The 26,177-nt window shown below is 45.5% G+C and overlaps 1 protein-coding gene and 1 pseudogene across 6 annotated transcripts; one reads left to right on the top strand and one right to left on the bottom strand.

Moving 5' to 3' along the window:
* Window positions 1-311: 311 nt before the first annotated feature.
* On the top strand, window positions 312-22,942 carry Amhr2 (anti-Mullerian hormone receptor type 2). 6 transcript variants are annotated; one of them, XM_021250634.2, is made up of 12 exons: window positions 312-8,534; window positions 8,819-9,001; window positions 9,229-9,420; window positions 9,691-9,765; window positions 9,947-10,059; window positions 10,164-10,394; window positions 13,002-13,116; window positions 13,260-13,432; window positions 13,725-13,872; window positions 14,005-14,141; window positions 17,373-17,708; window positions 22,047-22,942. In XM_021250634.2, exons 1-11 carry the CDS (start codon window positions 8,264-8,266, stop codon window positions 17,664-17,666), a joined length of 1,932 nt encoding a protein of 643 aa, XP_021106293.1. In that variant the 5' UTR covers window positions 312-8,263; the 3' UTR covers window positions 17,667-17,708; window positions 22,047-22,942. The 6 variants fall into 6 exon arrangements, with proteins under 6 accessions (XP_021106293.1, XP_087065784.1, XP_087065786.1 ...); XM_087209658.1 differs by lacking the exon at window positions 22,047-22,942 and having other exon boundaries at window positions 17,373-17,859; XM_087209660.1 differs by lacking the exons at window positions 8,819-9,001; window positions 22,047-22,942 and having other exon boundaries at window positions 17,373-17,859.
* On the bottom strand, window positions 21,244-22,514 carry LOC101698376 (serine/arginine-rich splicing factor 3 pseudogene; annotated as a pseudogene).
* Window positions 22,943-26,177: the final 3,235 nt, after the last annotated feature.

The following is a 26,177-nucleotide window of genomic DNA, read 5'->3' as shown; positions in this document are numbered from 1 at the left end:
AGCCTCTTAATAATCTCATGCTGTGTTTGTTGGTTCCACTCTAGTTATCACCAGGGCTGTGTGAGTAAATAAATGCTCTCTCATCTTGCTCTTTTCCCCCTCAGTCTTGTGTATGTATGATGCTAATCTCTTGTCTTTAAGTTTCTTCCTGCTCCTTTTGTATCTTCCTTTCTTGTTTCTCCCACTTTCTTTTGTTTCTGGGTGTTTGGGGGCTCTTTTGAGGGGGGGCCTTTTGTACAAAGATTAGTTTCAATGTAGTCTATAGCTCCTTTGTAAACCAATTAAAAAAAGTTTTTTTTTAATAAAAAGCCATGTCTCTGGTGTATTGAGAGGGTTGGGAATGGGGAATATATGGTTATAACCTCATATTCTGAACCCAACATCTGTACACTACATCGTGCTCCTATACATGTTAATCAGTGCAGTTAACCTACACTTTAATCCTAGGTCAGTATGTCACGAGTACATAGGAATGTGGAAGACCAGCTGGCCATGGTGAAGTACACCTATAATCCGAGCACTGGGAGACTGAGCAGAAAGATCAGAAGCTCCAGCCCAGCCTGGGCAATTTAGAGACATAGCAAGGCCCTGTGTCAAGAAGAGTGGGGTGGAGATGTAGCTCAGTGTGAAGGCCTGGAGTTCAATTTCCAGTACTGCAAAAGGGAGAGGGGGAAGAAAAAGACCAAGGGATAGGAGTATAGTTTAGTGGTAGTGTTTGCCTAGTCTTTGGCAGGCTCAGGATTTGTTTGTTTTGTTTGTTCATTTGTTTTGAGACAGGGTTTCCTATGTAGTTCAGGCTGGCCTTGAACTCACTATGCAGCCCAGGCTGGCTTCAAACTCAAGCCAATCCTCCTGCCTTAGCCTCCCAATTGCTGGGGTTACAGGCATATGCTGCCATGCCCAGCTCAGGCTCTGGGTTTGATCCCCAGCTCCAACACACACCCAGGAAAAAACATGGAGGTCCAAGAGAATCAGGCACAACCTGAACATTTTTTTGGGAGGGGGTACCAGTTATCGAACTCGGGTCCTTGCAGTTGCAAGGCAGGCGGCAGAACCACTGAGCTAAATCTCCAACCCTTCCTGAACATTTTTTAAAATACACTTTTTAGGGCCTGGGGATGTAGGGCAGTGGTGCCGCCACCTGTCTCGAAAGTACAAGGTCCCGAGTTCGATCTTGAGTACCAAAAAAAAAAAACAACTTTTTTTTTTCTTGGTACGGGGTTGGGGAGGATGGAGCTCAGGACCCTGTGCTTGCAAGGCAGGCGGCGGAAGCACTGAGCCAAACCCCCGGCCCTAAAATACTCTTTATTTTAGATTTTTTTTCTTTTTTCTTTTAGGGGAAAGGATAATTTTAGGTTTACAGAAAAGTTGCAAAAGTAATATTGAGAGTTTCCATATAACCCTTATCTGGTTTTCCCCCTTCATATATTACCACAATACACTGTCAAAGAAGCTGACATTGGTACATTAGCTAAACTCCAGACTTACGGGTTTCTCAAATTTTTCCATTTATGTTCTCTTTCTCTTCTAGGATACATTCCAGAGTGCCACATTGCATGTACTTGTCATGTTTCCCCAACTCCTCTGGAACAATTAGTCCTTTTTCTAAAATTATTTTTATTAGTATATGTTTGCAATACATAATTATATTCTTCATGGGGAGTTGGTACATATATATAATATGTCTTAATTCGTTTTCCTTGTTTTTCTATGACCTGGAAGATCTTTGGGAATATCGGCCAGATAATCTGTAGACTATCCCCCAGTCTTGCTAGGGGTTGTGGCGAAAGCCTGTAATCCCAGCACTTGGGAGGCTGAGGCTGGAGGACTGTGAGTTTGAGGCCAGCCTGGACTAGGTAACAAGATCCTGTCTCAAAAAATGGTGTGTGGGCCAGGGATTTAGCTCAGTGGTTTCTCTGCCTGCTGTGCAAGGGCCCGAGTTCGATCCCCAGTACCAACAAAAACAAAAAATGGTGGTGGTGGTGGGGGGATCAGAGTTTACCTGATGTTTTGCTCAATGTCAGACTTAGCTTTTGTTTCTTTGTGACCAGGATCTCCCTGTGTAGTTAAGGCTGGCTTTGAACTCACTATGTAGTCCAAGCTGGCCTTTAACTTGCAGTGATTCTCCTGCCTCAGCTTCCCAAGTGAGTGCTGGGATTACAGGTGTGTGCCACCACACCTAGCCTGTTTTTGTTGTTTGTATATTTTTTGTTTGTTTGTTTGTATGTTTCTTAAAAGAATACAACAGATATAAAATACTCATCACATCCTATCAGAAGCTATGTAATATCCACATGATATTACTGATGTTAGTGTTTGCCAGATTTCTCCACTAGAAAGTTACTATTTTTCTCTTTCCCTACGTTTAGAAAGTGAGGGCCGGGGATTTAGCTCAGTGGCACTGTGCCTGTCTCACAAGCACAAGGTCCTGAGTTCAATCCCCAGTACCAAAAAAAAAATTTTTTTTTAATTGTACAAAGTGAATTAGTTAGGTCCAAGGATTTAGCTCAGTAGCACCGAGCTGTTCAATCCTGGTACAAAAAAAGAAAGTAAATTAGTAAATCTAGCCCAACTTCAATGGGATTGATGGGAATTAAGCTTCACACACTACAGAGAATAGTATCTACATCCACTTTTTTTTTTTTTTTTGGTACCGGGGATCGAACTTGGGTCCTTGTGCTTGCAAGGCAAGCAGTGGAACCACTGAGCTAAATCCTCTACATCTATTATTTGGAATTCTGTAAGGAATTTTTATATCTCCCCATTTATTTCATCTATATTTGTATGTATTAATGGATATTTATTTTATACTTGGGTTATAATCTAATAATACATTATTTTATCACCCAAATGCTCACCTGTTTTGGATATTGGGGCTCTTTTAGGTTGACCCCTCTATGCCTTTGATATCTATAATATGTATACTTTTTTTTTTTTTTGAGATGGTCTCACTAATCCAGGCTAGCCTCAAAATTAACCTCCTGCTTCAGCCTCCCGAGTGCTGGAATTACAAGCATGTGCCACCACACCTGTCTTCCTTTTGGTTGGTTGGTTTTTATTTTATTATTATTATTATTATTATTATTAATACTGGGGATCAAACTCAGGACCTTGTGCTTGCCAGGCAGGCGCAGTGCTACTGAGCTACATCCCTGGCCCTATTTTTATTTTTTGAGACAGGGTCTCACCATGCAGTGCAGGCTGACTTTGAACTCACTGTGTAACCCAGGCTGGCCCCAGATTCGAGGCAATCCTCCTGCCTAAACCTCCAGAGTGCTGGGATTACAGATGTGTGCCACCATGCCCAACTCTTCCTTTTGTTTTTTGAGCACTTTGTTGTATTGTTTTGTAGTATCAGGGATCAAACCCAAGGGCACTCTACTACTTGAGCTATATCCTCAGCCCTTTATGTCCATTTAAGATCTCTTTCTCTTCCAGGGTACCACACTGCATGTCCTATACTTGTCATGTTTCCCTGGTCTCCTCTGGGACAATTATAGGGTCTCACTAAATTACCCAGGCAGGGTTTGAATTTGTGGTCTTCTAGCCTCAGCCTTCCAAGTAGCTGGGATTTCAGTCAGGTGCCACCATGTCCAACGACTTTCTTGCTTTCTGATATGCAAGATGTTTCTGGTTCATTTTGTATTTTCCCTGACCCAGCCCTAGGGATGATGATTTCTCTAAGAAGCCTTTAGTTTCTTTTATTGGAGAATGATATTTAGAAGCCAAGATCTAGCCCTAAAATTTTATACCTAATACCAGCCTATAGCTAACATTAAATCTGAATTCTAGCCCCTTCTGAGTTTAAGTTATACTGACAGCTTTCTTCATTTTTAATCCGGCTATGGTTTCACTTTTTTTTCTAACCAAGAAATCTTGGTCAGTTGTTTATAGGTGCATGCCACCATGCCTGGCTTGATTTTTTTTTTCTTTTCTTCCAGTACTCGGGATCAAACTCAAGACCTTGTGCTTTCGAGGCAGGTGCCACTGAGCTAAATCCCTGGCCCTTTGATATTCTTATATACCCATCAGGAATATAACTTTTTTTTTTTTGGAGACAGGGTCTCACTATGTAGTTCAGAGCTCACTATGTAGCCTTGAGCTCACTATGTATCTCAGGCTGGCCTCAAACTTGTGGCGATCCTCCTGCTTTAGCCTCCCAAGTGCTGGGATTACAGGCATGCACTACCATGCCCAACTCCATCCATATAACATTTTAACATTTGATTTTTTGCGGGTTTTTTTTGGTACCGGGGATCGAACTCGGGTCTTTGCGCTTGCGCAGCAGGCAGTGAAACCACTGAACTAAATCCCCAGCCCTTAACATTTGATTTTATTTGAGAATTACTTGTCTGTTTTGAGGTGTGTGTTTGTGGTTTTCTTTGTGCAGCCTATAATGAACTCATAATTGTTGTGTCATCCATTCATTTACATAACATTTATTGAGCCTTTACTATGGGTACTAAGTTAAATCGAGGGTAAAGAGCTAAACAAGGTGATGGCACATGCCTGTAATCCCAGCCTTGAGGCTTGAGGCAGGAGGATCACAAGTTCAAGACCATCCTAGGCAGTTTAGCAACTCAAAAATTTTAAAATGGGGGTGTAGCTCAGTGGGAAGGCCTTGTATTCAATCCCTAATACAAAAATGAAGCAACATGTGAGACGGGAAATAATCCTTTGTGTTTCACATCTTCTTTAATAATATTGCCTGCCCCTTGATCATTCATGCTTGAAACCTCAATTATCTTTAGTTCTATCTTACCTATCAGCGTTCATTTTGATTACCAGTCCTTTGATACTACCTGTAAAATGTATCTCAAAATTTTTGTCTTTATTTTATGAGCTGGAGACTCTCTCAAAAAGAGCAAACCCAGGCTGGTCTGAACTCCTGGGCTCAGTCTTCCTGCCTTAGCCTTCTGAGTAGCTGGGAGCATGCCTCACTTCATCTGTGTTTTTCCCACTGTCTCAGAACAATGATTATTGCTCAGGTCTTGTAATTGATCTCCCTAAGACCCAGCTATCCATTTTTTATATTGCCCCGAGCCCCCTGCGTAAAATCCTTTGCTTTTTTTGTTTTGGTACCGGGGATTGAACTCAGGACCTTGCGCCTGCAGGTGGTGGAACCACTGAGCTAAATCCCCATCCGTTTGTAGGAAAATTCTAAGCTCTTTGGTTTAGAATTGAAAACCTTCTAATCTGGTCCCAGTCTATCTATATGGCGATTTTCTTTCTCATATCCCACATTATTTCCTCTTCACCCCTGCCCTTCCCAAACACACATGCTTGCCTTTTGCTTTGCTTAAAACAACCACCCTCCTCTTAAAATCATTGTTTAGGGCATGGGATTTAGCTCAGTAGTTCCACTGCCTGCCCCACAAGTGCAAGGACCTGAGTTTGATCCCCGGTACCAAAAATAAATAAATAAAAATAAAATCATTGTTTACCTGTGAGGTGATTTAAATATCCTTTTTTTCTGAAGCCCTCTTGGCAAATTTCTTGCCTTATCTTCTAGGTCTTAGGCATAATTAGCTTATATGATCTTTCTACTTGTATAGTTCTTATTCATTTCCCTAGTATGACACATAGTTTTCTGATTGCTTGTTGATATATGTCTTTTTTTTTTTAGACAAGGTCTTGCTGTGTAGTCCAGGCTGTCCTTGAACTCACTATGTAGCTAGCCCAGGCCTCAGCCTCCCAAGTGCTGGGATTATAGGGGTGCTGTCACCACACCAGGCTGCCTCTAAACTACAAGATTTTGGAGGACAGGAATCCTTTCTGTCTTTGAAGGCCCAGCACCTAAGAAAATACTTTTTCTGGACTGGAATTTAATAGATATTTGGTGAATTAAATGAATAAACAACTCATTTTAGCTCTGTAGTCAGTAAGATCAAAGGTAAATTATTCAGTCACTGCTGACTTGAATTAGTGGCCCTAATGAAAGTCACTATGTATGTAGAATCCAGGGCAATCTTTATTCCCTCCTAGGCTGTGGTCCTTCTTCAGGACCTTCCTAATCCTTCAACTGTCATTACCATCTCTACATTGCTGCGGAATTGAACCCAGGACCTCGTAAGTACTGGGTTCTCAAGGCTACAGCCCCAGCCCTACCATTTCTATTCTAAACCCTAACTGCACAGAGCAGTTCCTGTCAACCTGGCTGGATTGTTTCCGTTTTCCAAAGGAGTAGTTATTTAAAGTTTTGCTGAGGCGACTCTGCCTTTTTGTTTCATCTTTACCCTGCTCCCACTCTGGAGGAGATAGTCTCCTGAGACATTCCAGACAAAAAAACTATTTGATCTTCAACTCCCCCACCTCCACCACCCTAGATTTATCTGATCTGAGAGCGGGTGAAGGAAGCACCACATTCCAATCCAGGCCTGGCCCTGCAGACTCCTAGAAGGGCCCAAGGAAGGATGGGCAGCTATCTCTGGCTCTAGTCATTCCTCTAGCTGCTGTTTCACAACTGCTGGAGCTCTCAGGCCTCCCTCTTTACACTCAGGCTCCCCAGGAGAAAGACCCAGCATCAGAGTCAGTGTAGTACTCACATTCTCATCCCTGACCTAAACCAGATCATTCTGAGAAGGGTTTCCAGGCCGCCACTAGGGGGACAGAAAGCTAGGAAAACAGAGAACTAGTCCACTTGGACTCTAGTTCTTATGGGAGCCAGCTGCTCACAGATGTGGAAATGACTATGGTTTCTTACTTGGGGGAAGAATCTGGTGGAGTTGGGTTCCTGTCTCTATTGCAACACAAGCCACAGACTTTCTTCCATCTGCATGCTAACAATCCCCTTTATACACCCTGTGCCCGCCCTACGCATTTTACAGTCCTGCAGCTTAATACTTAGTTGGGGAAAAAATGCTTAACAGGAGGTGTACTGTATGTATTAGTCATAAGAGGGGGCGTTGTTTGTGCCCTTTTGCCACAGAATTCCTCCTATATCTGCTGACCTCTGGTGGTGAGAATTTGAACTGTCTGCTCCCTTTCTAGTTAGTGACCTCCTGGCAGATAATCCATAATTTTGTCAACCATACAAATTCAAATATTGGGCCAGGGATTTAGCTCAGTGGTTTCGCTACCTGCTGTGCAAGCGCAAGGACCTGAGTTCAATCCCTGGTACAAAAAACAAAACAAAACAAAAAACTGTGAGATTCAAATTCAAATATTGAAATGTTGCATTAAATGGAATTATTTTTTTCATTGCTGAATTTTGTATTTGTTTTCAGGTAGCATAAAAAACAGAACCTGGGGTTTGGAATCAAATTTACCTAGGTTCAAGTCCCACCTCAAGCTATTTTCTATCAGAATGACCTTGGGCAACTTACCTAAACTAAATTTTCTTATCTATAAGGTAGAGATAGTAATAAATGCCTCAGTGGTAGAATTAGATGATTGTAAAATGCATAACCATGGCTGTGCCATAGCACACACTAGGTGCTCAATAAAAAGTTGTTATGATCTCAATAATGGTTATTTGCTCATTTTGTAAGTTTTTGTTTTGTTGTTGTTGTTGCTTTCTTTGTTTTGTGGCACAGGGAGTTGAACCTAGGTGCTCTACCACTGAGGTTCATCCCCAGCTGTTTTTATTATGATTATGGAAAAATATACATAACAAAATTTGCCATTACAACCTTTTAAAAAATTTTTTGAGACAAGGTCTCACTATGTAGCCCAGGCTGACCAGGTCTCAAAACTCATAGTGATCCTCTTGCCCCAGCCTCCCAAGAGAGTGACGGGATTACAGGAGTGTGACACCATGCCTAACTCTGTAACCATTTTCAACATGTTTTTTTTAACATGATTTTTTAAACTCTGAGAAATTTAATATATACTTTGTAATTCTTGAGTTTGGAAAATGAGATCAACTATAGTATGGGTTGTGAAGTCTCCTACCTAGGGAGCTACAGGTCTGAGGCCTGAATAATATGGGTTAGAAGGAATCTTGGGCAAAGAGTGGTAGTGTACACCTGTAATCTCAGCACTCTGGAGGCTGAGGCAGGAGGATTCCCATGAGTTTGAGGTTAGTATGGGCCACATAGCAAAACTCTGTCTCAACACTTCCCCCCACCAAAAAAACCCCAAGATTTTGTGCAGAGCTGAAACTCTCTAACCATTTGACTTTACTTTGGTTTCCGGCACCTTCTTCCAAGGACAACAAAGAGCCGGGATTTGAAGTTAGGTATCACTAGGTTCTAAACTAGGCCTGCAAGCCCCCTCCTCCTGTACTGCACAGAAAAGAGGAGGTGGCTAAAGAGAGGAGGATATGAGATTGGTTTTCTGCTCCTCCCTTTCTTTCCCTGTTTTCCTCACACCCACCCTTTCCCCTACAGCAGCCATCTCCCCCACAGAGACTGGGATAGGACAGAGGGGGCGGAGTTGGGGACTGAGGGCTTGGAAGCCCCACTGTGTCCTGCATCTGAAGAAAGCTCTGGCCAGGGCAGCTGTCCTGGCTTATGCCGTCCTCCTTCTGCCATCCTTCAGCAGGATGCTGGGGACACTGGGGCTCTGGGCATTGCTTCCTGCAGTTACTGGAGGTGAGTGTCTACAGGAAGAGGCAGGGTCTTTCTACCCATCCAGTGAACCAGCAGCCACCCCTTTGGAACAGTGGTGAGGACTGAATTCATGAGGGTGAAGGGTAGAGCCATGTGCCCTCAGTGGGGTGGGGGTCAGGTTGCTTTGCTTGGCTGGGTTTCCTCCTGTGGCTTTACTACTGACCCTGGGATATGGATATCATGTTATGTCTACCCTTTAGGCTACTATTTTTGTCCCTGCATTCATTCCCTTCTTGAATCCTCCCTTTCCTCATCTTGGGCCTCAGCACCCACAAACAGGCGGACCTGTGTGTTCTTTGAGGCCCCTGGAGTGCAGGGAAGCACAAAGACACTGGGGGAGCTGCTAGATGCAGAACAAGGGTCCCCCAGGGTTATCCGATGCCTCTACAGCCGCTGCTGCTTTGGGATTTGGAACCTGACCCAAGGCCGGGCCCAGGTGGAGATGCAAGGTGAATGGCAAAGTACATGGCAAGTGATAGCTAGGGTGGGAGACAGGCATGTCCTGGGGTGTGGGTGGCAGCTAAGGGGGAAGGGGAGAAGTGGAATGTGTGGAGGAAAAGAAAGCCCATGTGAGATAGAAAGGATACTTCTAATAGAGGATTTATCCTCTCTGTCCCCAGATCTCATTGTGCTCTCACCCTCTTTTTCTCCTCTTCCCCTAATCCTGTCCCATCAGGATGCCGAGACAGTGATGAACCAGGCTGTGAGTCCCTCCACTGTGACCCAAGACCACGAGCCCACTCCAGCCCTGGCTCCACTCTCTTCACCTGCTCCTGTGGCACTGACTTCTGCAATGCCAATTATAGCCACCTGCCACCTCCAGGGAGCCTGGGGGCTCCTGGCTTTCAGGGCCCCCAGGCCGACCCAGGTAGCTGCCTGGGGGGGGGGGATTGCTGAAGCCCAGGGATGGGGCCAGGTTAAGATGAGAGGTAGAATCAAGGCCAATTCTCACCCTGGCCCCGTCCTGTGCTTTCCCCCTCCTGACCTTGGGAAGTTGGTTGCCCTGGTGACTGGGAGATAAGGGGACTGTGACCAGGATGGGGGTGGTTGTGAAGCAAGCTCTTTAAGGAGTGGAGAGAGGCAGAGAGAGCTGCTTGGGGCAGTACTTACCCACCTACATTCTTGCTTTGCTGTCCAGGTGAGTCCATTTGGATGGCACTGGTGCTCCTGGGACTGTTCCTCCTCCTGCTGTTGCTGGGCAGTATTGTCTTGGGTACTAATCTACCCCATCTTTCTCTTGTTACACCAAGACCCTGCCCTAAAGCACTGACCCCTCTCCAGGACCTCCCCACAGCCTGCCTCCCATTACCTGGCACAAAACCCCCTTCCCACAAAGTCCCCTTCCTCATCCATATGCCTGTGCATTCTGACCCCAAGGCCCTTCTCTGCCCCAGCCCTACTGCAAAGAAAGACTCACAGAGTTCGAGGTGGGCCAGAGCCAGAGCCAGACTCAGACAGATACTGGAGTGAAGAGCTGCAGGAGCTGCCTGAGCTGTGTTTCTCCCAGGTGCCCCACGGTGGGAGGAAAGGACCCTTTGGGCACTGCTGAAGTTTGTGCTGGGAAGCCTAGCCTAGCTCATAGGCCTGCACCCAGCACAGTGTCCCCTTCAGGTAATCCAGGAAGGACGTCACGCAGTAGTGTGGGCCGGGCAGCTGCAAGGTGAGCTGGTAGCCATCAAGGCCTTCCCTCCAAGGGCTGTGGCCCAATTCCGATCTGAGAGGGCGATGTACGAGCTGCTAGGCCTACAGCACGACCACATTGTCTGCTTTATCACTGCTGGCCAGGGAGGCTGTGGCCCTCTACCGTCTGGGCCCTTGCTGGTACTGGAACTACACCCTAAGGTGAAGAGTAAGGACTGTATGCTTAATGTGTATGCCTGTGTGTGTGAATGGAGGTGGGGCCCTACCCAGTTATTCTTTTTTGCTTTTTGTTTATTTGTTTTGTGACAGGGTCTCTCTATATAGTTTGGGCTGGCCTTGAACTCACTATATAGCCCAGGCTGGCATTGAACTCAAGGTAATCCTGCCTCAGCCTCCCTTGTGCTGGGACTTTTTTGTGGGTTTTTAAAAATTTTATGAGACAGGATATTTCTATGTAGTTCAGCCTGACCTTGAACTCACTATCCAGCCCAGGGTGGCCTCAAACTCATGGCAATCCTCCTGTCTCAGCCTCCTGAGTGGTGGGATTCCACACTTACTTTTTTGCTTTAAAATTTCTCTTCTCTAAGCACTTAAATCAGTTTTTTCTTTTTCGGTTTTTTTGTTTGTTTGTTTTTTGTTTGGTACCAGGGATCGAACTCAGGTCCTTGTGCTTGGGAGGCAGGCGTCGGAACCACTGAGCTAAATCCCTGGCCCAATTTTTTCTTTTTCATTACACAAGCAATACATGTTTGTTGTTGTTTTGTTTTGGTTTTTTTTGGTTTTTTGGTACCGGGGATTGAACTCAGGTCCTTGCGCTTGCACAGCAGGCGTCGAAACCACTGAGCTAAATCCCCAGCCCAGTGTTTGTTGTTTTGATTGTGTTTTGAGTTAAGGTGGCACTGTGCTGCCCAGGCTGGTCCCTGAACTCTTGGGCTCAAGTGAACCTCTTTCCTCAACTTCCCAAGTAGCTGAGACTATAGGTGCACTACCACTCACCCAGCTCACTCACCCAGCTCATGTTATTGTTATTGACATTATTTTTCTTTGTTTGTTTTTAGGACAGGGTCTCAGTATGTGGTTGGCCTCAAACTCATGGTGATCTTCCTGCCTCAGCCTCCTGAGTGCTAGGATTATAGGTGTTCACCACCACACCTGGCCATTATTATTATTTTGTTTTGTTTTGTTTTTTTGGTACCGGGAATCGAACTCGGGACTTCCTGCTTGCAAGGCAGGCAGCAGAACCACTGAGCTAAATCCCAGGCCCATTATTTTGGTTTTTTAAGACAGAGTCAGTATGAAGCCCAGGGTGACCTCAAACTCACAATCTTCCTGCCTCAGCCTCCCATGTACTGGGTTACAGGCACACATCCTACTACATCCTACCTCCCTTATCTGTATTTTATGGGTTAAAAATATTAACATGAAGCCAGCTGTGGTGGTACATGCCTGTTATCCTAGCACACAGGAGGCTGAGGCAGAAAGATCATGAGTTCAAGGCCAGCCTGAAATATTGTACATAGTGAGACCTTGTCTCAAAAACAAACAGGGCAGTGGATTTAGCTCAGTGGTGCTGCCATCTAACTCGAAAGTGCAAGGTCCTGAGTTTGATCCCCCGTACCAAAAAACAAACAAACAAAACACCTCTAGTGAAAAAACAAACAAACAAAAAACCATCCTGGAAGCCAGTCATGGTGGCACATGCTGTAATACCAGCACTCAGGAGGCTGAGACAGCAGAATGGCCAAGAGTTCAAAGCAAGCCTGGACTACGTAGTAAGCCTAAAGCCACCCTGAACTATATAGCATGACCCTGTCTCAAAAAGCAAAAGAAAACAAAAAACAAAAATCAGCCTGGGCAACTTAGTCTTAGCAAGATCCTGTCTCAGAATTTTTAAAATTTTATTTAAAAAGGGCAGGGGCTGGATGTGGTCAATTAGTGCTGTAATCCCAACACTCTTGGGAGTCTGGGGCAGGGGATCTCAAATTTGAGTCCAGCCTGCTATATAGTTTAGTAATTTAGTGAGACCCTATCTCAAAACAAAATTGCCGGGCATGGTGGCACATACTTCTAATCCCAGGACATGGATAGCTGAGGTAGGAGGATCACTGCAAGTTTGAGGCCAGCCTGGGCTACACAGTGAGTTCAAGGCCAGGCTGAACTGCATAGTGAGACCCTGTCTCAAAAATTAATTAATTAATTAATTAGGAAGTGCTGGGGATGTAGATCAGTGAGAAGGCCCTAGGTTCAATCACCAGTATTGCCAAAAAAAGAAAAAAAATCTATATCTCCAGGCATAGCACTCCAACCCATTCATATGTTCCCTTTACAAATATTTACAAACTATATGGCAGGCACTGTGCTAGATGCTGAGAAAAGCACACACAGTCCCTGCCTTTACAAATTTTCTAGGCTAGCAAGGGACACAGAAGTGAATCAAGTTAAAGCTGTGTGTGGTTTCGAATGCCTGTAATCCCAGCACTCAGGAGGCTGAGGCAGGAGGATCACCGGGAATTTGAGGCCAGCCTGGACTACATAGTGAATTAATGAATTCCAGAAAGCCACATGCACAGAACTTGGGTCACAGCTTCTGCTTAGTACAATTGATATAGAATTATTATTTTCCCACCCATCTGACTGGTGCACCTCCTCACTCTTCCCCTGTCAGTTGTCTTGTCTTGGACCTATCAGAATGTCTCTCTGTAGGGGAGGTATAGGGGTGGGGAGAGTCTGTCAATTGAGCTCTGTTCCCTGGGCTCGAAATCAGCCACCTCTAGCTTGTGTGTCCTTCTTCTCTCTGCTTCCCCCCAGGGCTCTCTTTGCCACTACTTGACCCAGCACACCAGTGACTGGAAAAGTTCCCTGAGGATGGCAGTATCCCTGGCCAAGGGCCTGGCATTTCTGCATGAGGAGCGCTGGCAGCATGGTGGGTGAGCTGGGTGCAGGAAGCCAAGGGGTTCAGGAGCCACACTGCTATGTGTCCAACTCTCCCTCAGCTTGGAAGGGAAGGATGAGGTCAAAAGAGAGCCAGAAAATCCTCGGGTGCTTTCAGCCTTGATCTCCCCACAGGCCAATATAAACCAGGCATTGCCCACCGTGATCTGAGCAGCCAGAATGTGCTCATTCGGGAAGACGGGTCATGTGTCATTGGAGACCTGGGCCTTGCCTTGGTGCTCCCTGGCCTTTCCCAGCCTCCCACCTGGGCTCCTACTCAACCTCCAGGCCCAGCTGCCATCATGGAGGTGAGTGCTCTGAACACAAGGGAGGCGGGGATGTCAGTGGAGCTCCAGGGCAGTGTGGCAATAGTGTGGCAGTGCCTATGGCAGCAAGGACATGCTGAGCTTGTTTTTTTTGTTTTGTTTTGTACTGAGGATTGAACTCAGAACCTTGCGCTTTCGAGGGAGGTGCCGGACCCACTGAGCTAAATCCCCGGCCCTATGCTGAGCTTATTGTAGGGAGGGTGTTGCATGGACCCAGGCTGCAGTGAAGTTCACCATAGAGGTGACTCTTGTCCCTCCACACCTTTCTCTCTAGGCTGGCACCTACAGGTACATGGCGCCAGAGCTCTTGGACAAGACTCTGGACCTACAGGACTGGGGCACAGCCCTCCGGCGAGCAGATGTTTACTCTCTGGCTCTGCTCTTGTGGGAGATTCTGAGCCGGTGCCTAGATTTGAGCCCTGGTAAAGTCTCTACCCCTGGTTCCCTGTCCACTCATTCTAGGCTCACCCACTGCCTGACCTACTTCCAGGCAGCTTCTCGATGTGGGAGGCATCCTGGGGCAAGCTGACAAATAGCCCTATCCCTTCCCGCAGACCACAGGCCACCACCCTTCCAACTAGCCTATGAGGCAGAACTGGGCAGCGCCCCCACCACCTGTGAGCTCTGGGCCTTGGCAGTAGATGAGAGAAGGCGCCCTTACATCCCATCTACCTGGAGCTGCTCTACCACAGTAAGAGGCCTCAGACTGGCCAGCTGGGGACCTGGAGCAGTGAGGGTGTGTGGGGCCTTCAAGGACTTTTCTCCCCGGGCCAGTTCATCTATTCCTGCCTCCTTTCATCTCCCACCACTCCTGGAACCGGGGAAACTGCACTGGCCTTCTTTTTACCTTCTTCTACCCTGTCTCACAAAGCTCTTTCTATTCACCTGAGATACCCACCTTCCTGCTCAGCCTTGACCTGACTCTCCTCTCTACCATCAGCCCTATTCCTCAGTCCTCTCCTCCAGGAAGCCCTCCCTGACTGCTCCTTCCCTGAGCTCTGTCCTCAATGGTGCCTCTCCTGATACAGCAGAGGCCAGAAACCCAACTAGGACTCCTTGTTCAGTGCCATAGATCTATGCTTCTGCTGTGATGCAATAAAAGCCAGTCCTAGGCTGGGTGCAGGGCAGCATGCCTGTAATTCCAACTACTTCAGAGGCTGAGGCCAGAGGATAAATTTGAGCCCAGCCCAAGCAATTTAGCTATTCAGCAAGCCCCTGTGTCAAAATGAAAAAGTAAGAAGGAGCTCAGTGTGAAGGCCCTGGGTTCAACCCCAATGCACAAAAAATAAAATACAGAACTGGGTGTGGTGGTACACACCTGTAATCCCAGCACTCCAGAGGCTGAGGCAGGAGGATCACTTTGAGGTCGGTCTGGGCTACATAGTGAGTTCAGGGCCAGCCTGAACTACAAAGGGAGACCCTGCCTCAAAAGAACAAACAAAAAAAACACAAATGAAAAAGGACTGGAAGGCTGGGGATTTAGCTCAGTGGTTTTGCCGCCTGCTGCACAAGCGCAAGGACCCAAGTTCGATCCCGGGTACCAAAAAAAAAGGACTGGAGATAGAGCTCTGCACTCCCATATATCACTTAGGTTTTTTTTTGTTGTTGAGCTAAATCCCCGGCCCCTTGCACTCCCATATATATAGCGAGGCCCTGAGTTTGGTTCCTAGTGCCCAAAAAATAAATAATTAATTAATTAATTTAAAAAGTTTAAAAAGGGTTGGGGATGTAGCTCAGCAGTAGAGTGCTTGCCTGACATGCTCTAGCCTCTAGGTTCAATTTGAAGTACTATCAAAAACTAGTTCTAGGTATGAAAGGTTAGATCAGAGGCCTCACGGTCAAAGTTGTGTTCTGAACAAATAATTTATTTTTTTCTCTTTCAAATTTTATTTGAAATTTATTTAATTTCATTTTTTAATTTAAAATTTTTTAGTTTTTTTTTTTTTGAGACACGGTCTTAGGGGCCGGGGATTTAGCTCAGTGGTTCCGTTGCCTGCCTTGCAAACTGCAAGGACCCAAGTTCCATCCCCAGTACCAAGAAAAAAAAAAATGTAAAAGAAGCAGGGTCTCGGGCCAGGCCGGGGGATTTAGCTCAGTGGTTTCGACACCTGCTGCGAAAGCACAAGGACCGGAGTTCAATCCCCGGTACCAAAAAAAAAAAAAAGACAGGGTCTCACTGTGATCCAGGGTAGCCTTGAACCCACTATATAGCCCAGGCTAACCTCCAACTCACTGTGATCCTTGTGGCTCAGCCTCCTGAGTGCTGGGATTGTAGATAGTTAAGTTGATTAGTTATCTTGTAGGCAATTAGAGAGGGCAAGCTCTTGAGGAGCCAACATGGAGGACAATCAAGACACATTCACTGCACCTGTGTGCTTCCCCTGGGCTTTTTTTGCTTTTTGAGACAGGGTCTTGCTATGCAGTCCAGGCTGGCCTTGAACTTTCGGCAGTCCTCCTATCTCTGCCTCCCATGTGCTGAGATTACAGGCATGTGCCACCACCTGCAGGGCACACATTATTTCTTTTCTTTTCTTTCTTTCTTTTTTTTTTTTTTGGTACTGGGGATCGAACTCCGGTCCTTGTGCTTGCTAGGCAGGCGCCGGAACCACTGAGCTAAATCCCCAGCCCCAACACATTATTTCTTAATGAGATGTCCCTTTTCCTGCTATCTAGTCTAAAATATCTACTGCCTATGTGTCTATTGCATTAGCTAAGGAAGCCAGACATTGTCCGCAGAAGACCCTGGTAGCTTGAGAAGAAGGAGGATGTCTTAGTTACCTTGCTCATTGCTGAGACAAAATACTAGACACTACAAATTAAAGGAGGGGGCCAGAGGTTTAGCTCAGTGGTTCCGCCCCCTGCCTCACAAGGGCAAGGACCCAAGTTTGATCCCTGGTACCAAAAACAAACAAACAACAACAACAAAAAAATTAAAGGAGTAAAGATTTATTTCAGCTCAAAGTTTATAGTGAGTTTCAGTCCATAGTAGGTTAGCTACAAGGCAGGGTGGCGTGACAAAGGGGAATTATAGAGGAGAAACCGTCCATGGCATGGCAAAGCAGACAGGAGACAGTGAAGCAGCAAGCAGCAGCAAGCCTGCCTTCTCTCTGTCCCTTTATAGTCCATTCTAGCCTCAAGCCTATTGATTAGTGCCACCCACACCCAGGTTGGGGCTTAATCCCAGTATCATATGCCCTAGATCCAGGTAGCTCTAAAAAGCCCCACCTATGAGTGCATGAGGCTTTAGGGGGACATCTAAACACAAGGGTAACTTTTCAGTAGCATGCTAAGTTGTCAGCCTGAATTAGCTTCTGAGAGGAGAAGGTGGACCCCAATGCAAGGTACCCATGAAGCCTGTCTCCTAGGGAATGAGCCTCAGGGCTGAATTTCAGTGTGGGGGGAGGGGAAGGAGGCTCCAGAAAGGATTGGAAGTAGGGTGCTGAAAACAGGAGTGGTGGGGGTGAGTTGTAGTTCAGTAATAGAGCCTGTCCAAGGCTGTGGGCTCAATCCCAGTAATAGGGAAGAAAAAGAGGGCCGGGGATTTAGCTCAGTGGTTTGGCTGCCTGCGTCACAAGTGCAAAGTCCTGAGTTTGATCCTGGTACCAAAAAAAAAGAAAAACAAAACCCACACAAAACAAAACAAAAATCCCACCAAAAAGCAGCTATGGTGGACATTGAAGATGAGTTTCATTTATTTATTTATTTATTTATTTATTTATTTATTTATTGGTATGGGGGATCGAACTCGGGACCTTGCTTGGCAGGTGGCAGAACCACTGCGCTAAATCCCCAGCCCAAAATGAAGAATTTTTTAGAAGGGGTTGGTGGAGAGTTGCTCAGTGGTAGAGTGACCTTGGGTTCAACCCCCAGTATTGAAAAAAAAATTCCAGGGTCAAGCCTGCCTCTCCATCATTCCTCCCAGGACCCTGGTGGGCTGAGGGAACTCCTAGAGGACTGCTGGGACGCAGACCCAGAAGCCCGGCTGACAGCTGAGTGCTTGCAGCAGCGCCTGGCCACCATGACCCATCCTTGGCCGGCTGACTCCTTCCCAGAGGGCTGTGAGCTTGTCTGCTCTTCTCTCTGCCCAGAAGACTGTCCCTCTCCGGGCCCTATCATCCTCCCCTGCAGGCCTCAGCTAAGTACCTGCCACTCCAGCATTCATCAAGGCCCTGGCTCCAGGAATCCTCAGCCTGCCAGTGCCAATTCTCTTGTGTAAACTCAAAGCTTATGTGGAATCTGTGTACCTTCAGACGTAAAGGTGGTGATTATATACTGTGTGTACTCCCTTACCATGGCTTTCCCACTTACTAAATCCTTAGATTCTTTTGTGGTATCAAGTCCACAGTGGTTCTGACCCATATATAGGGGTTGGAATGCATAGGAAAGAGAATAAAGTCAGCTTTCCTGACTCTTGTTCTTGGCTTTTCCCCTTGCTGTGACCCTGGGCCCTTCCCATTCTTCCCCCCCCCCCCCTCAGCGTTTAAAAGGTGGGATCTCCTGCTGGGCACTGGAGAAAAAAGCCTATCCAAGCTCAGGAAGTTTGAGCTGAAACTCCTAGGGCAGCAAGGAGTCCTTGACCTCCAGAGGTGGGGGCAGTACTCAGTACAAGAAGAGATGAGAGTAAGCTGGGTAGCAAAAATGCAGGGTGCATGGTGGGAAGAGAGGAAGGGGGATGTGGGAAACTTTACACAAGGCCTTGTGAGCCCTGCTGGGAAGTTCTTCCTCCATTTATTTTTATCTTTTTTTTTTTTTGGTACCAGGGATTGAACTCGGGGACCTTGTGCTTGCAAGGCAGGTGGTAGAACCACTGAGGTAAATCCCCAGCACCATTTATTTTTATCTTAATGTTTTTTCCCCCCGGTACTGGGGATTGAACTCAGAACCTTGTGCTTGCCAGGCAGGTGCAGTGCTGCTGAGCTACATCTCCAGCCCACCATTTATTTATTTATTTATTTATTTATTTATTTATCTCACATTTATTTTTGTATCCACTCCCCAACTCTCCCCAACATACAATGAACACCATTCTCTGTATAATCTTGAAACACAGCTTTCATGATTTCTTGCCTCTGTTAGCACCATTTTCAGAGCAGGAAACCAAGAAGTTCAGAAATATGTCTAAGGAGCTGGGTGTGGTAGCACACACCTGTAATCCCAGTACTCAGGAAGCTGAGGCAGGAGGATGGCCCCTGGGCTACATAATGATTTCAAGTCCACTTTGGACTATACAGTGAGAACCTGTCTAAAAACAAAAAAAAAAGGTCTAAGGTCTTAGCTTCCCCAACCCGAAGATCGAACTCAGGACCTTCTGCTTGCCAGGCAAGCTTGGCACCACTGAGCTATATTCCTGGTTTCAGCTTCTAAACAACAGAGCAAAGATTGTCAGCCATTAAGAATGTTTAACAAGGCTGGGGATTTAGCTCAGTGGTTCTGCCCCCTACTGTGCAAGCGCAAGGACCTGAGTTTGATCCCTGGTACCAAAAAAAAAAAAATGTTTAACAACTTAGTGAGGCCCTGTTTCAAAATAAAAAATAGAAAAGTCCAAAGGCCCTGGGTTCAATCCCCAGTATGGAAAAAAAAAAGATAAAGAGCTGAGTGCAATGGCACATGCCTGTAATCCTAGCTACTTGGGAGGCTGAGGCAAGAGAATTGCTTGAGTTCAGGCCAGCCTGGGCAATATAGTGAGACATTTTTTTAAATGTTTATAAAACGCAAGGACCCAAGTTCGATCCCCGGTACCAAAATAAATAAATAAATAAAATGTTTATAAAAACTTGACAAATTATGAGAAATAGAAAATGTCATGAAATAAGAATGTACAGGACCAGGGATTTAGCCCAGTGGCGTTGAGGCTGCCTCACAAGTGCAAGGTCCTAAGTTTGATCCCTGGTACCGGTGGAAAAAAAAAAAAGAATGTACAACATGGTGATGAACATAAGCTATATTTTAACTGGAAATCACTTTATTTGGCTGGAGATACAGCTCAGTGGTAGAATACTTGCCTAGCATGGCCAAAGCCTGGGTTTGATCCCCAGCCCTGGAAAAAAAAGAATAAAGCTATAGTCAGAGTGGTGGTACACTCCTATAATCCCAGCAATTTGGAAGGCAGAGGCAGATTCCAAGCCAGTCTGAGCAATTTAGGGAGACTCTGACTCAGAATAAAATAAGAAGAGCTGAGGATATAGTTCAATGGTAAACATACCAGCATTAGCATGTGTTGAGGCCCTGGGATCAAATCTTCAGCATAACAAAATCAAAACCAAAACCAACCGATCAACCAACCAAACAAACAATGATCACAGAGAGACAGACAAATTCTAACACAGGAATATTTTGCAAAATGCCAGACCAACTGTTCAAAGCTGACAAGGTCATCAAAACAAAAAATCTTGAGAAGCTATCAATAGGAGGTATCCAAGAGGAGCATAAGGAGATATGACAGCACAATGTGGTAATGGAAAGGACTGCATAGATTCAGCTTGACATGGCCACAGCTATATGGCCATGATTGCTCTAGAATAATACTTACTTTCTCCTGCATAGTTTCCCAGCAAGCTATAAATGGACAAAACAGATACTGTGGTATATGGAGTTTTACAACTGGACCTTGACACCAGGCATGGGCCTGCCCCTTTAATATGAGTTTAAAATAAACCAGGTATACTGGACATGGTGGTGCCTGCCTGTAATTCCAGCACTCCAGGGCTGAGGTCACCAGGGGTACAAAGTGAGTTCAAGGCCAGTCTGAACTACAAAGAGAGACCCTAACTGAGAAAAGAAACAAAAAAGAAAAGCCAGGTACATTACAGTTAGTATGAAATTACTTTTGTCATAAACCCATGTACATACCCCTCCTTCCAATCCAAATCATGGAGACCCAGCTGGTCTTTTGGCCACCCAGGACCACACTTCCTTCAGGAAATCTCCCAATAAATTGCACTCTGTGCAGTCTTAGATCTTTTGTCTTATAGACTAGGACTTGGTTGTTCTGGAGCAAGGGCATGGGGCAAAAACTAAAGAAACTGGAATAAAGAGTGGAGTTTCATTAAAATTTTTTTTATCAGGCCAGGGATTTAACTCGGTGGCACTGGACCTACCTCAAAAGTGCAAGGTTCTGAGTTCAATCCCCGGTACCAGAAAAAAAAATTGATCTTCCTGGCCCCACCTTACTGGAGTTTCACTAATAATCATGTACCAGCTTTGGCTCATTGGAGCTGGGGGTGTATATTAGTATTAAAGCCTATGTTCAGCATATGCCAGGCCCTTGGTTTAATCCCCAGCACTACACAGTTGGTTCATTAGTTGTAACTAACATATAATCTTACTTCTGTTAAGAAGTTCATTAATAAAGAAAATTGAGTGTGGGGCTTATGAAAACTATACTATCTTTGTAATTTTTCTGAAAATCTAAAGAGTATCTAAAAAATAAAGTTTATTTAATAAACAACAACAACAAACTAGGTGCAGTGGCACATGACTGTAATCCCAGCACTCTGGGAGGCTGAGGCAGGAGGATCACAAGTTCAAGTGCACCAGGGCAACTTAGTGACTTAGTGAAACCCTGTCTCAAAATTTTTTTTTTTTTTTTGGTACCAGAGATCGAACTCGGGTCCTTGCGCTTGCGCAGCAGGCAGCGAAACCACTGAGCTAAATCCCCAGCAATAAGTTTGTTTTTTTGTTGTTGTTGTTGTTGTTTTGTTTTTTGTACCAGGGATTGAACTCGGGTCCTTAGCTTGGGAGGCAGGCGGTGGAACCACTGAGCTAAATCCCTGGCCTGTCTCAAATTTTTTTTTTTTTTTTAAATAACAATTTGTAACCAAAACTTTAATCCCAAAGAGTCTCACAAAACATATTACAAATGACAGCATGAAAAAAATCTTGCACAGTGAAGCAAAAGTTCAGCTCTACAATGTACCCTTAAACTGGCAGGACATTGGTATTTTGAAATCTCAGGTTTCAAATAAAGAATGTTACAAACAGCTATGTCTTTATATACAGCATCACATAAGGAACATGTGACCTAAGCAAAGGTAAACTTTCTTCAAAGTTATCTGATTCTATACCACCAGGCAAACTCTGCCCAGGGTAAACACTAGTTCCATTTTAAAAAACTCTCTCACCTAGTTTCATGACCGGCCTTTATTTGGACCGCTAACATGGTCACAGCTGCTTTAAGACTGCATTTACCTACAGCTGCGCACTACTATCCCAGCTATGAAACAAGTCTTGGTCAGTTTTGTTTCTGTAACATTAGAACATCACACTTTAGCTGGGTAGAATTTAGAGGTTTATTTTCAGTCTGTGCAAAACTAAAGTTCAAAGCAAATTTAATTTTGCTTAAGGGAACATTGTAAAGTAACAATTCTTGGTATTACATGCCTCATATGATCCATCTCAAACCATAGAGAATTACATCCTCACGTGTCACTGTTTCAAGAGACAAAGGTGAACAGCTAAAACATCTTAAAAATGCACTAAGCTTATGAAGTCTCAAACAAAACTTGAATTTTCTGTACATACTCCCGTCGAATGAAGTTAATTTCTGTACACCACTTCTCTTGCAAACTGATCTTCTATTTCCTTTCATTTGACCTAGATCGGCTGCGAGACCTAGAGAAGGACCGGGACAGCTTGTGATTTCTCTCCCTAGATAGGGATCTCTCCTCCTATCTCTAGAAAGAGACCTGCTCCGGCTTCGAGAAAAACTTCTCCTTCCTGGAGATCTGCGGCGAGGGGGAGGACTCCTCCTACGATAATCACCTCGAGGGCGACAACCCCAAGAAGGAGGAGGGCCACGATTTCGACTTATTTTTTCACCATTGGACAGTTCCACTCTGACTCGGCAGCCGCATAATGTTCTTCCATCTAGCTCTCAGACAGCATCAGCTGCATCTCGGGGATCCTCAAATTCAACAAAAGCAAAGCCGGGAGGGTTTCTAGCAACCCACACACTTCGTAGTGGTCCATAATAGCCGAAAGCCCGGTCCAGCTCAGTCTTGTTGCCATTGTTGCCAAGATTCCCTACATAAACCTTACAGTCCAATGGGCAGGAATCAAGATGCATCTAGAGGTCCGGGGTTAGAAGTGCGGAGACTCAAATCCAAACAGCCCAACGGCCCTCCGGCTCCCCTCCGACTCAGATACTGCAGATGCTCTTGCTAACCCGGCGTCCACGAAATGGCCCTGTCTCAAAATTTTTAAAAAGCACTCGGGACACAGCTCAGTACAAAGTTCCTGTGTTCAATCCTTACGAAAGAAAGAAAGAAAGAAAGAAAGAAAGAAAGAAAGAAAGAAAGAAAGAAAGAAAGAAAGAGAGAGAGAGAGAAAGAAAATGAAAACCAATTGAGAGTAGTGGTGTATTCCTGTAATTCCAGCCTTCAGGAGGCTCAGGCAGGAGTATGAGTACCAGGCCAGCCTGGAACATAGCAAGTTTGAACCCAGTCTGGACTATAAAGTGAGATCCTGTCTCAGCAACAACTATAACAACAAAACAACCCACACCACTGCAGAGTGCAGAGTGCACTCCTGTAATCCCAGCTACTTGACAGGCTAAGGCAAGAGAAGCCTTAAATTTCAGCCAAGACTGGGCAATTTACCGAGACTTTGTCTCAAGATTTAAAAAATAAATACAAAGGGCTGGGATGTAGCTCAGTGGTAGAGTGCCCCTGAGCTCTATCCCCAGTCCTGCAAATAACAAAACAAACCCAGAGAGAAGGGGATGGTGACACATGCTTATAATTCCAGCACTCTGGGGAGCTGTGGCAGGAGGATTTCAAGTTTGAGCCCATCTTAAGCAATTTAGGAAGTTAGTGAGATGTTGACTCAAAATTTTAAAAAATTAAAAAGGCTGGTGTTATGGTTTTATATTTAGATATCCTCTAAGAGCCTCATGTGCTCATAGGTAGGGCACTGCCCTTTTTTGGGCTGAAAGAGGGAAATGTTTCCCAGAGTTCAGCCATCTAGGCACTCAGAGGCCTCCACAGCCATGATTCAAAGGGCTCAGCTCCTGCTGCAGCTTCTGGCAGACCTTAGCACCATCCAGGTGGTGCTGGTTTTCTAGGCATGCAGGATGCAAGATTTGTGGGGTCGGCTGGAGATTTAGCTCAGTGGTGCTGCTGCCTGCCTTGAAAGCGCTAGGTCCCGAGTTCGATCCCTGGTACAAAAAAAAAGAGTTGTGGGGTCAGGGAGGCTTCCACCCAGATTTGAGAAGACCTGGGAGGCCAGGCAGCAGTGTGCTACCAAAAGGGTGATGCGTGAAGCTTTGAGAGAAAAACTGAAAGTAGAGTGGAGACCCCAGGAAGTTGGAGAAGCCAGAAATGTGGAATGTATGAAGAAAGCTTCAGGCAATGAGCAGAGCCAGTCCAAGAGAGAAGCTATGAGAGCTGCAACCAATAATGCCATAGGGGTGGGGCTACCCAAGCTCATTAGAGTTCATATCTTTTTTTTTTTCTTTGGTACTGGGAATCGAACTCAGGACCTTGCACTTGGCAGGAAGGTGCAGTGCCACTGAGCCACATCCCTGGCCCTTGGAGTTCACATCTTTGCCCCAGGTACTGTTCATGGATCTACAGAATTTAATGTTTGCCCTGCTTTTGGAGTTGCTTTGGTTCCATTGGTTTATACCTCCCTATTCCTGCCTTTTGGAATGAGAATGTTTACTGTATGCCACAGTATATTGTCTGCTTAATTTTTTTTTTTTTTGTATTTTGAGACAGGGTCTCACTGTGTAGTTCAGGGTGGTCTTGAACTCACTATGTAGCTCAGGCTGGCTTCGAACTTGTGGCAATCCTCCTGCCTCAGCCTCCCAAGTGCTGGGATTATAGGTGTGCAGCACTATGCTCAGCTGAATTTGGACTTTTCAGCACTGCCAAAACTGTTAAGACTTTGGTGACTCTTAGAGATGGACTAAATACATTTGGTTTAAAGAGATGTGCATGGGTCTTTTGCGGTCAGGGACAGAGTACCATGGCTTATAGCTAGATGTCCCCCAAGAGCCTCACGCACTCATAGGTGGGGCTTTGGAAGGTAACTGAATTATGAGGGAGCTACAGCTGACTTGCTGTTAAGAGATGGGGCCTGGGCCGGGGATTTAGCTCAGTGGTTTCGCCACCTGCTGCGCAAGCGCAAGGACCCGAGTTCGATCCCTGGTACCAAAAAAAACCCCCCAAAAACCAAAAAACAAACAAACAAACAAAAAGAGATGGGGCCTGTTCAGAGATGTGGCACTGGGGGCGTGACCTGCAAGTGCATATCTCCCTCTCAGGCTCCTTCCCTCTTTCCTAACTTCCTGGTCAACTTGATGTGAGCAACTTCCTTCCACCACTCCCTTCCACCATACCTTGGAGCCAGGCAACTAGGGATTAAACATAGGAGCCAAAATAAACCTATCTTTAAATTGTGGGTGTCAGGTATTATGTCCTAGCAATGAGAGAGTGACTAAGACAGGTAGGGATGTAGCTCAGTGCATAGGTCCTAGGTTCAATCCCTAGTACTAGAAAAGAAAAGAAAAAAAACCCTCACAAAAAACAAGCCATGTGTAATTTCAGTCTCAGCTATCTGGAAAGTTGAGGCAAGAGGATTGCTTGAGTTTAATAGGAGCAGCAAAAAAATAAATAAAGTACAATGATAAAAGGAATAGTTGGAAATATTTAGCTTCTAAAAGGCACCATACCCAATTGGATACATCAGACCGAGGATTTAGCTCAGTGGTTTCTCCCCCTGCTATGAAAGCACAAGGACCCAAGTTCAATCCCCGGTACCAAAAACAAAAACAAAAACAAAAAAAACACCAATTGAATACATCAATATTTCTTTCAAACTCAACTTTACAAGAAAGAAGTTTACAGCCATACCACATCTTGGCCCCTACCACCCTGAGCAGACCTGGTCTCATCTGATGTTGGAAACTAAGCAGGCTCGGGCCTGGTTAGTATTTTCTTAGTGTGGTGACATGTGCTTATAATCCCAGCACTCAGGAGGCTGAGGCAGGAGGATCACTGTGAGTTGGAGGCCAGCCTGGGATACATAGTGCGACCTTGTTTCAAAAACAAACAAAAGGGGGCCGGGGATTTAGCTCAGTGGTTCTGGCACCTGCCTCGCAAGTGAAAGGTCCCGAGTTCAATCTCCGGTACCAAAAAAAAAAAAAATTAGGCTGGGGATTTAGCTCAGTGGTTTCGCCGCCTGCTGTGAGAGCACAAGGACCCGAGTTTGATCCCCGGTACCAAAAAAAAAAAAAAACACAAAACCAAACAAAAGGTGGGATTCTAGATGTATTTGGGAGAAAAACAGATTAACTCGTGGGGTTGCTTTGGGGCTGGCATTGGGGTCAAGGAAAGGTGAAGGAAAGGCATTGGAGAGGAACCTCTTGGTTTCTGCTTTAGGGAACTTCACCAGTGGCAGTGCTGTGCAACTGAGATAAAGAAACCTGGAAGAATTTAGGAAATCTCTTGGTTTTTCCCCAAGGGTGTTTGTTTGCTTCTTATGAGACTTAATAGGGAACTGGCAATATTGAGCATTCAGCAGCTGCCTTTCCTTTTCTAGAGAATTCTGTGAATGTATGTATTACAATACTGAAGTTTCCTTGTCACAAGGACTTCGAAACTATGCCCGGCCTCGCCCCTCCTGGCCCCGCCCCTTCCCCCCTCCCCCGTCCGTCCCGCCTCTTTCCCCGCCCCCAAGAGCTGCGAGCTGGGTAGTTTCTCAGCACGGACCTCTCTCCAAAAGGCTG

Source organism: Heterocephalus glaber, unplaced genomic scaffold (assembly GCF_053883595.1).
Source record: "Heterocephalus glaber isolate CG9 unplaced genomic scaffold, H.glaber_assembly_v1.0 deba00001060, whole genome shotgun sequence".
NCBI lineage: Eukaryota > Metazoa > Chordata > Mammalia > Rodentia > Bathyergidae > Heterocephalus > Heterocephalus glaber.
The sequence above is the reverse complement of the archived record's forward strand: the minus strand, read 5'-3'. Positions and strand labels throughout refer to the sequence as shown.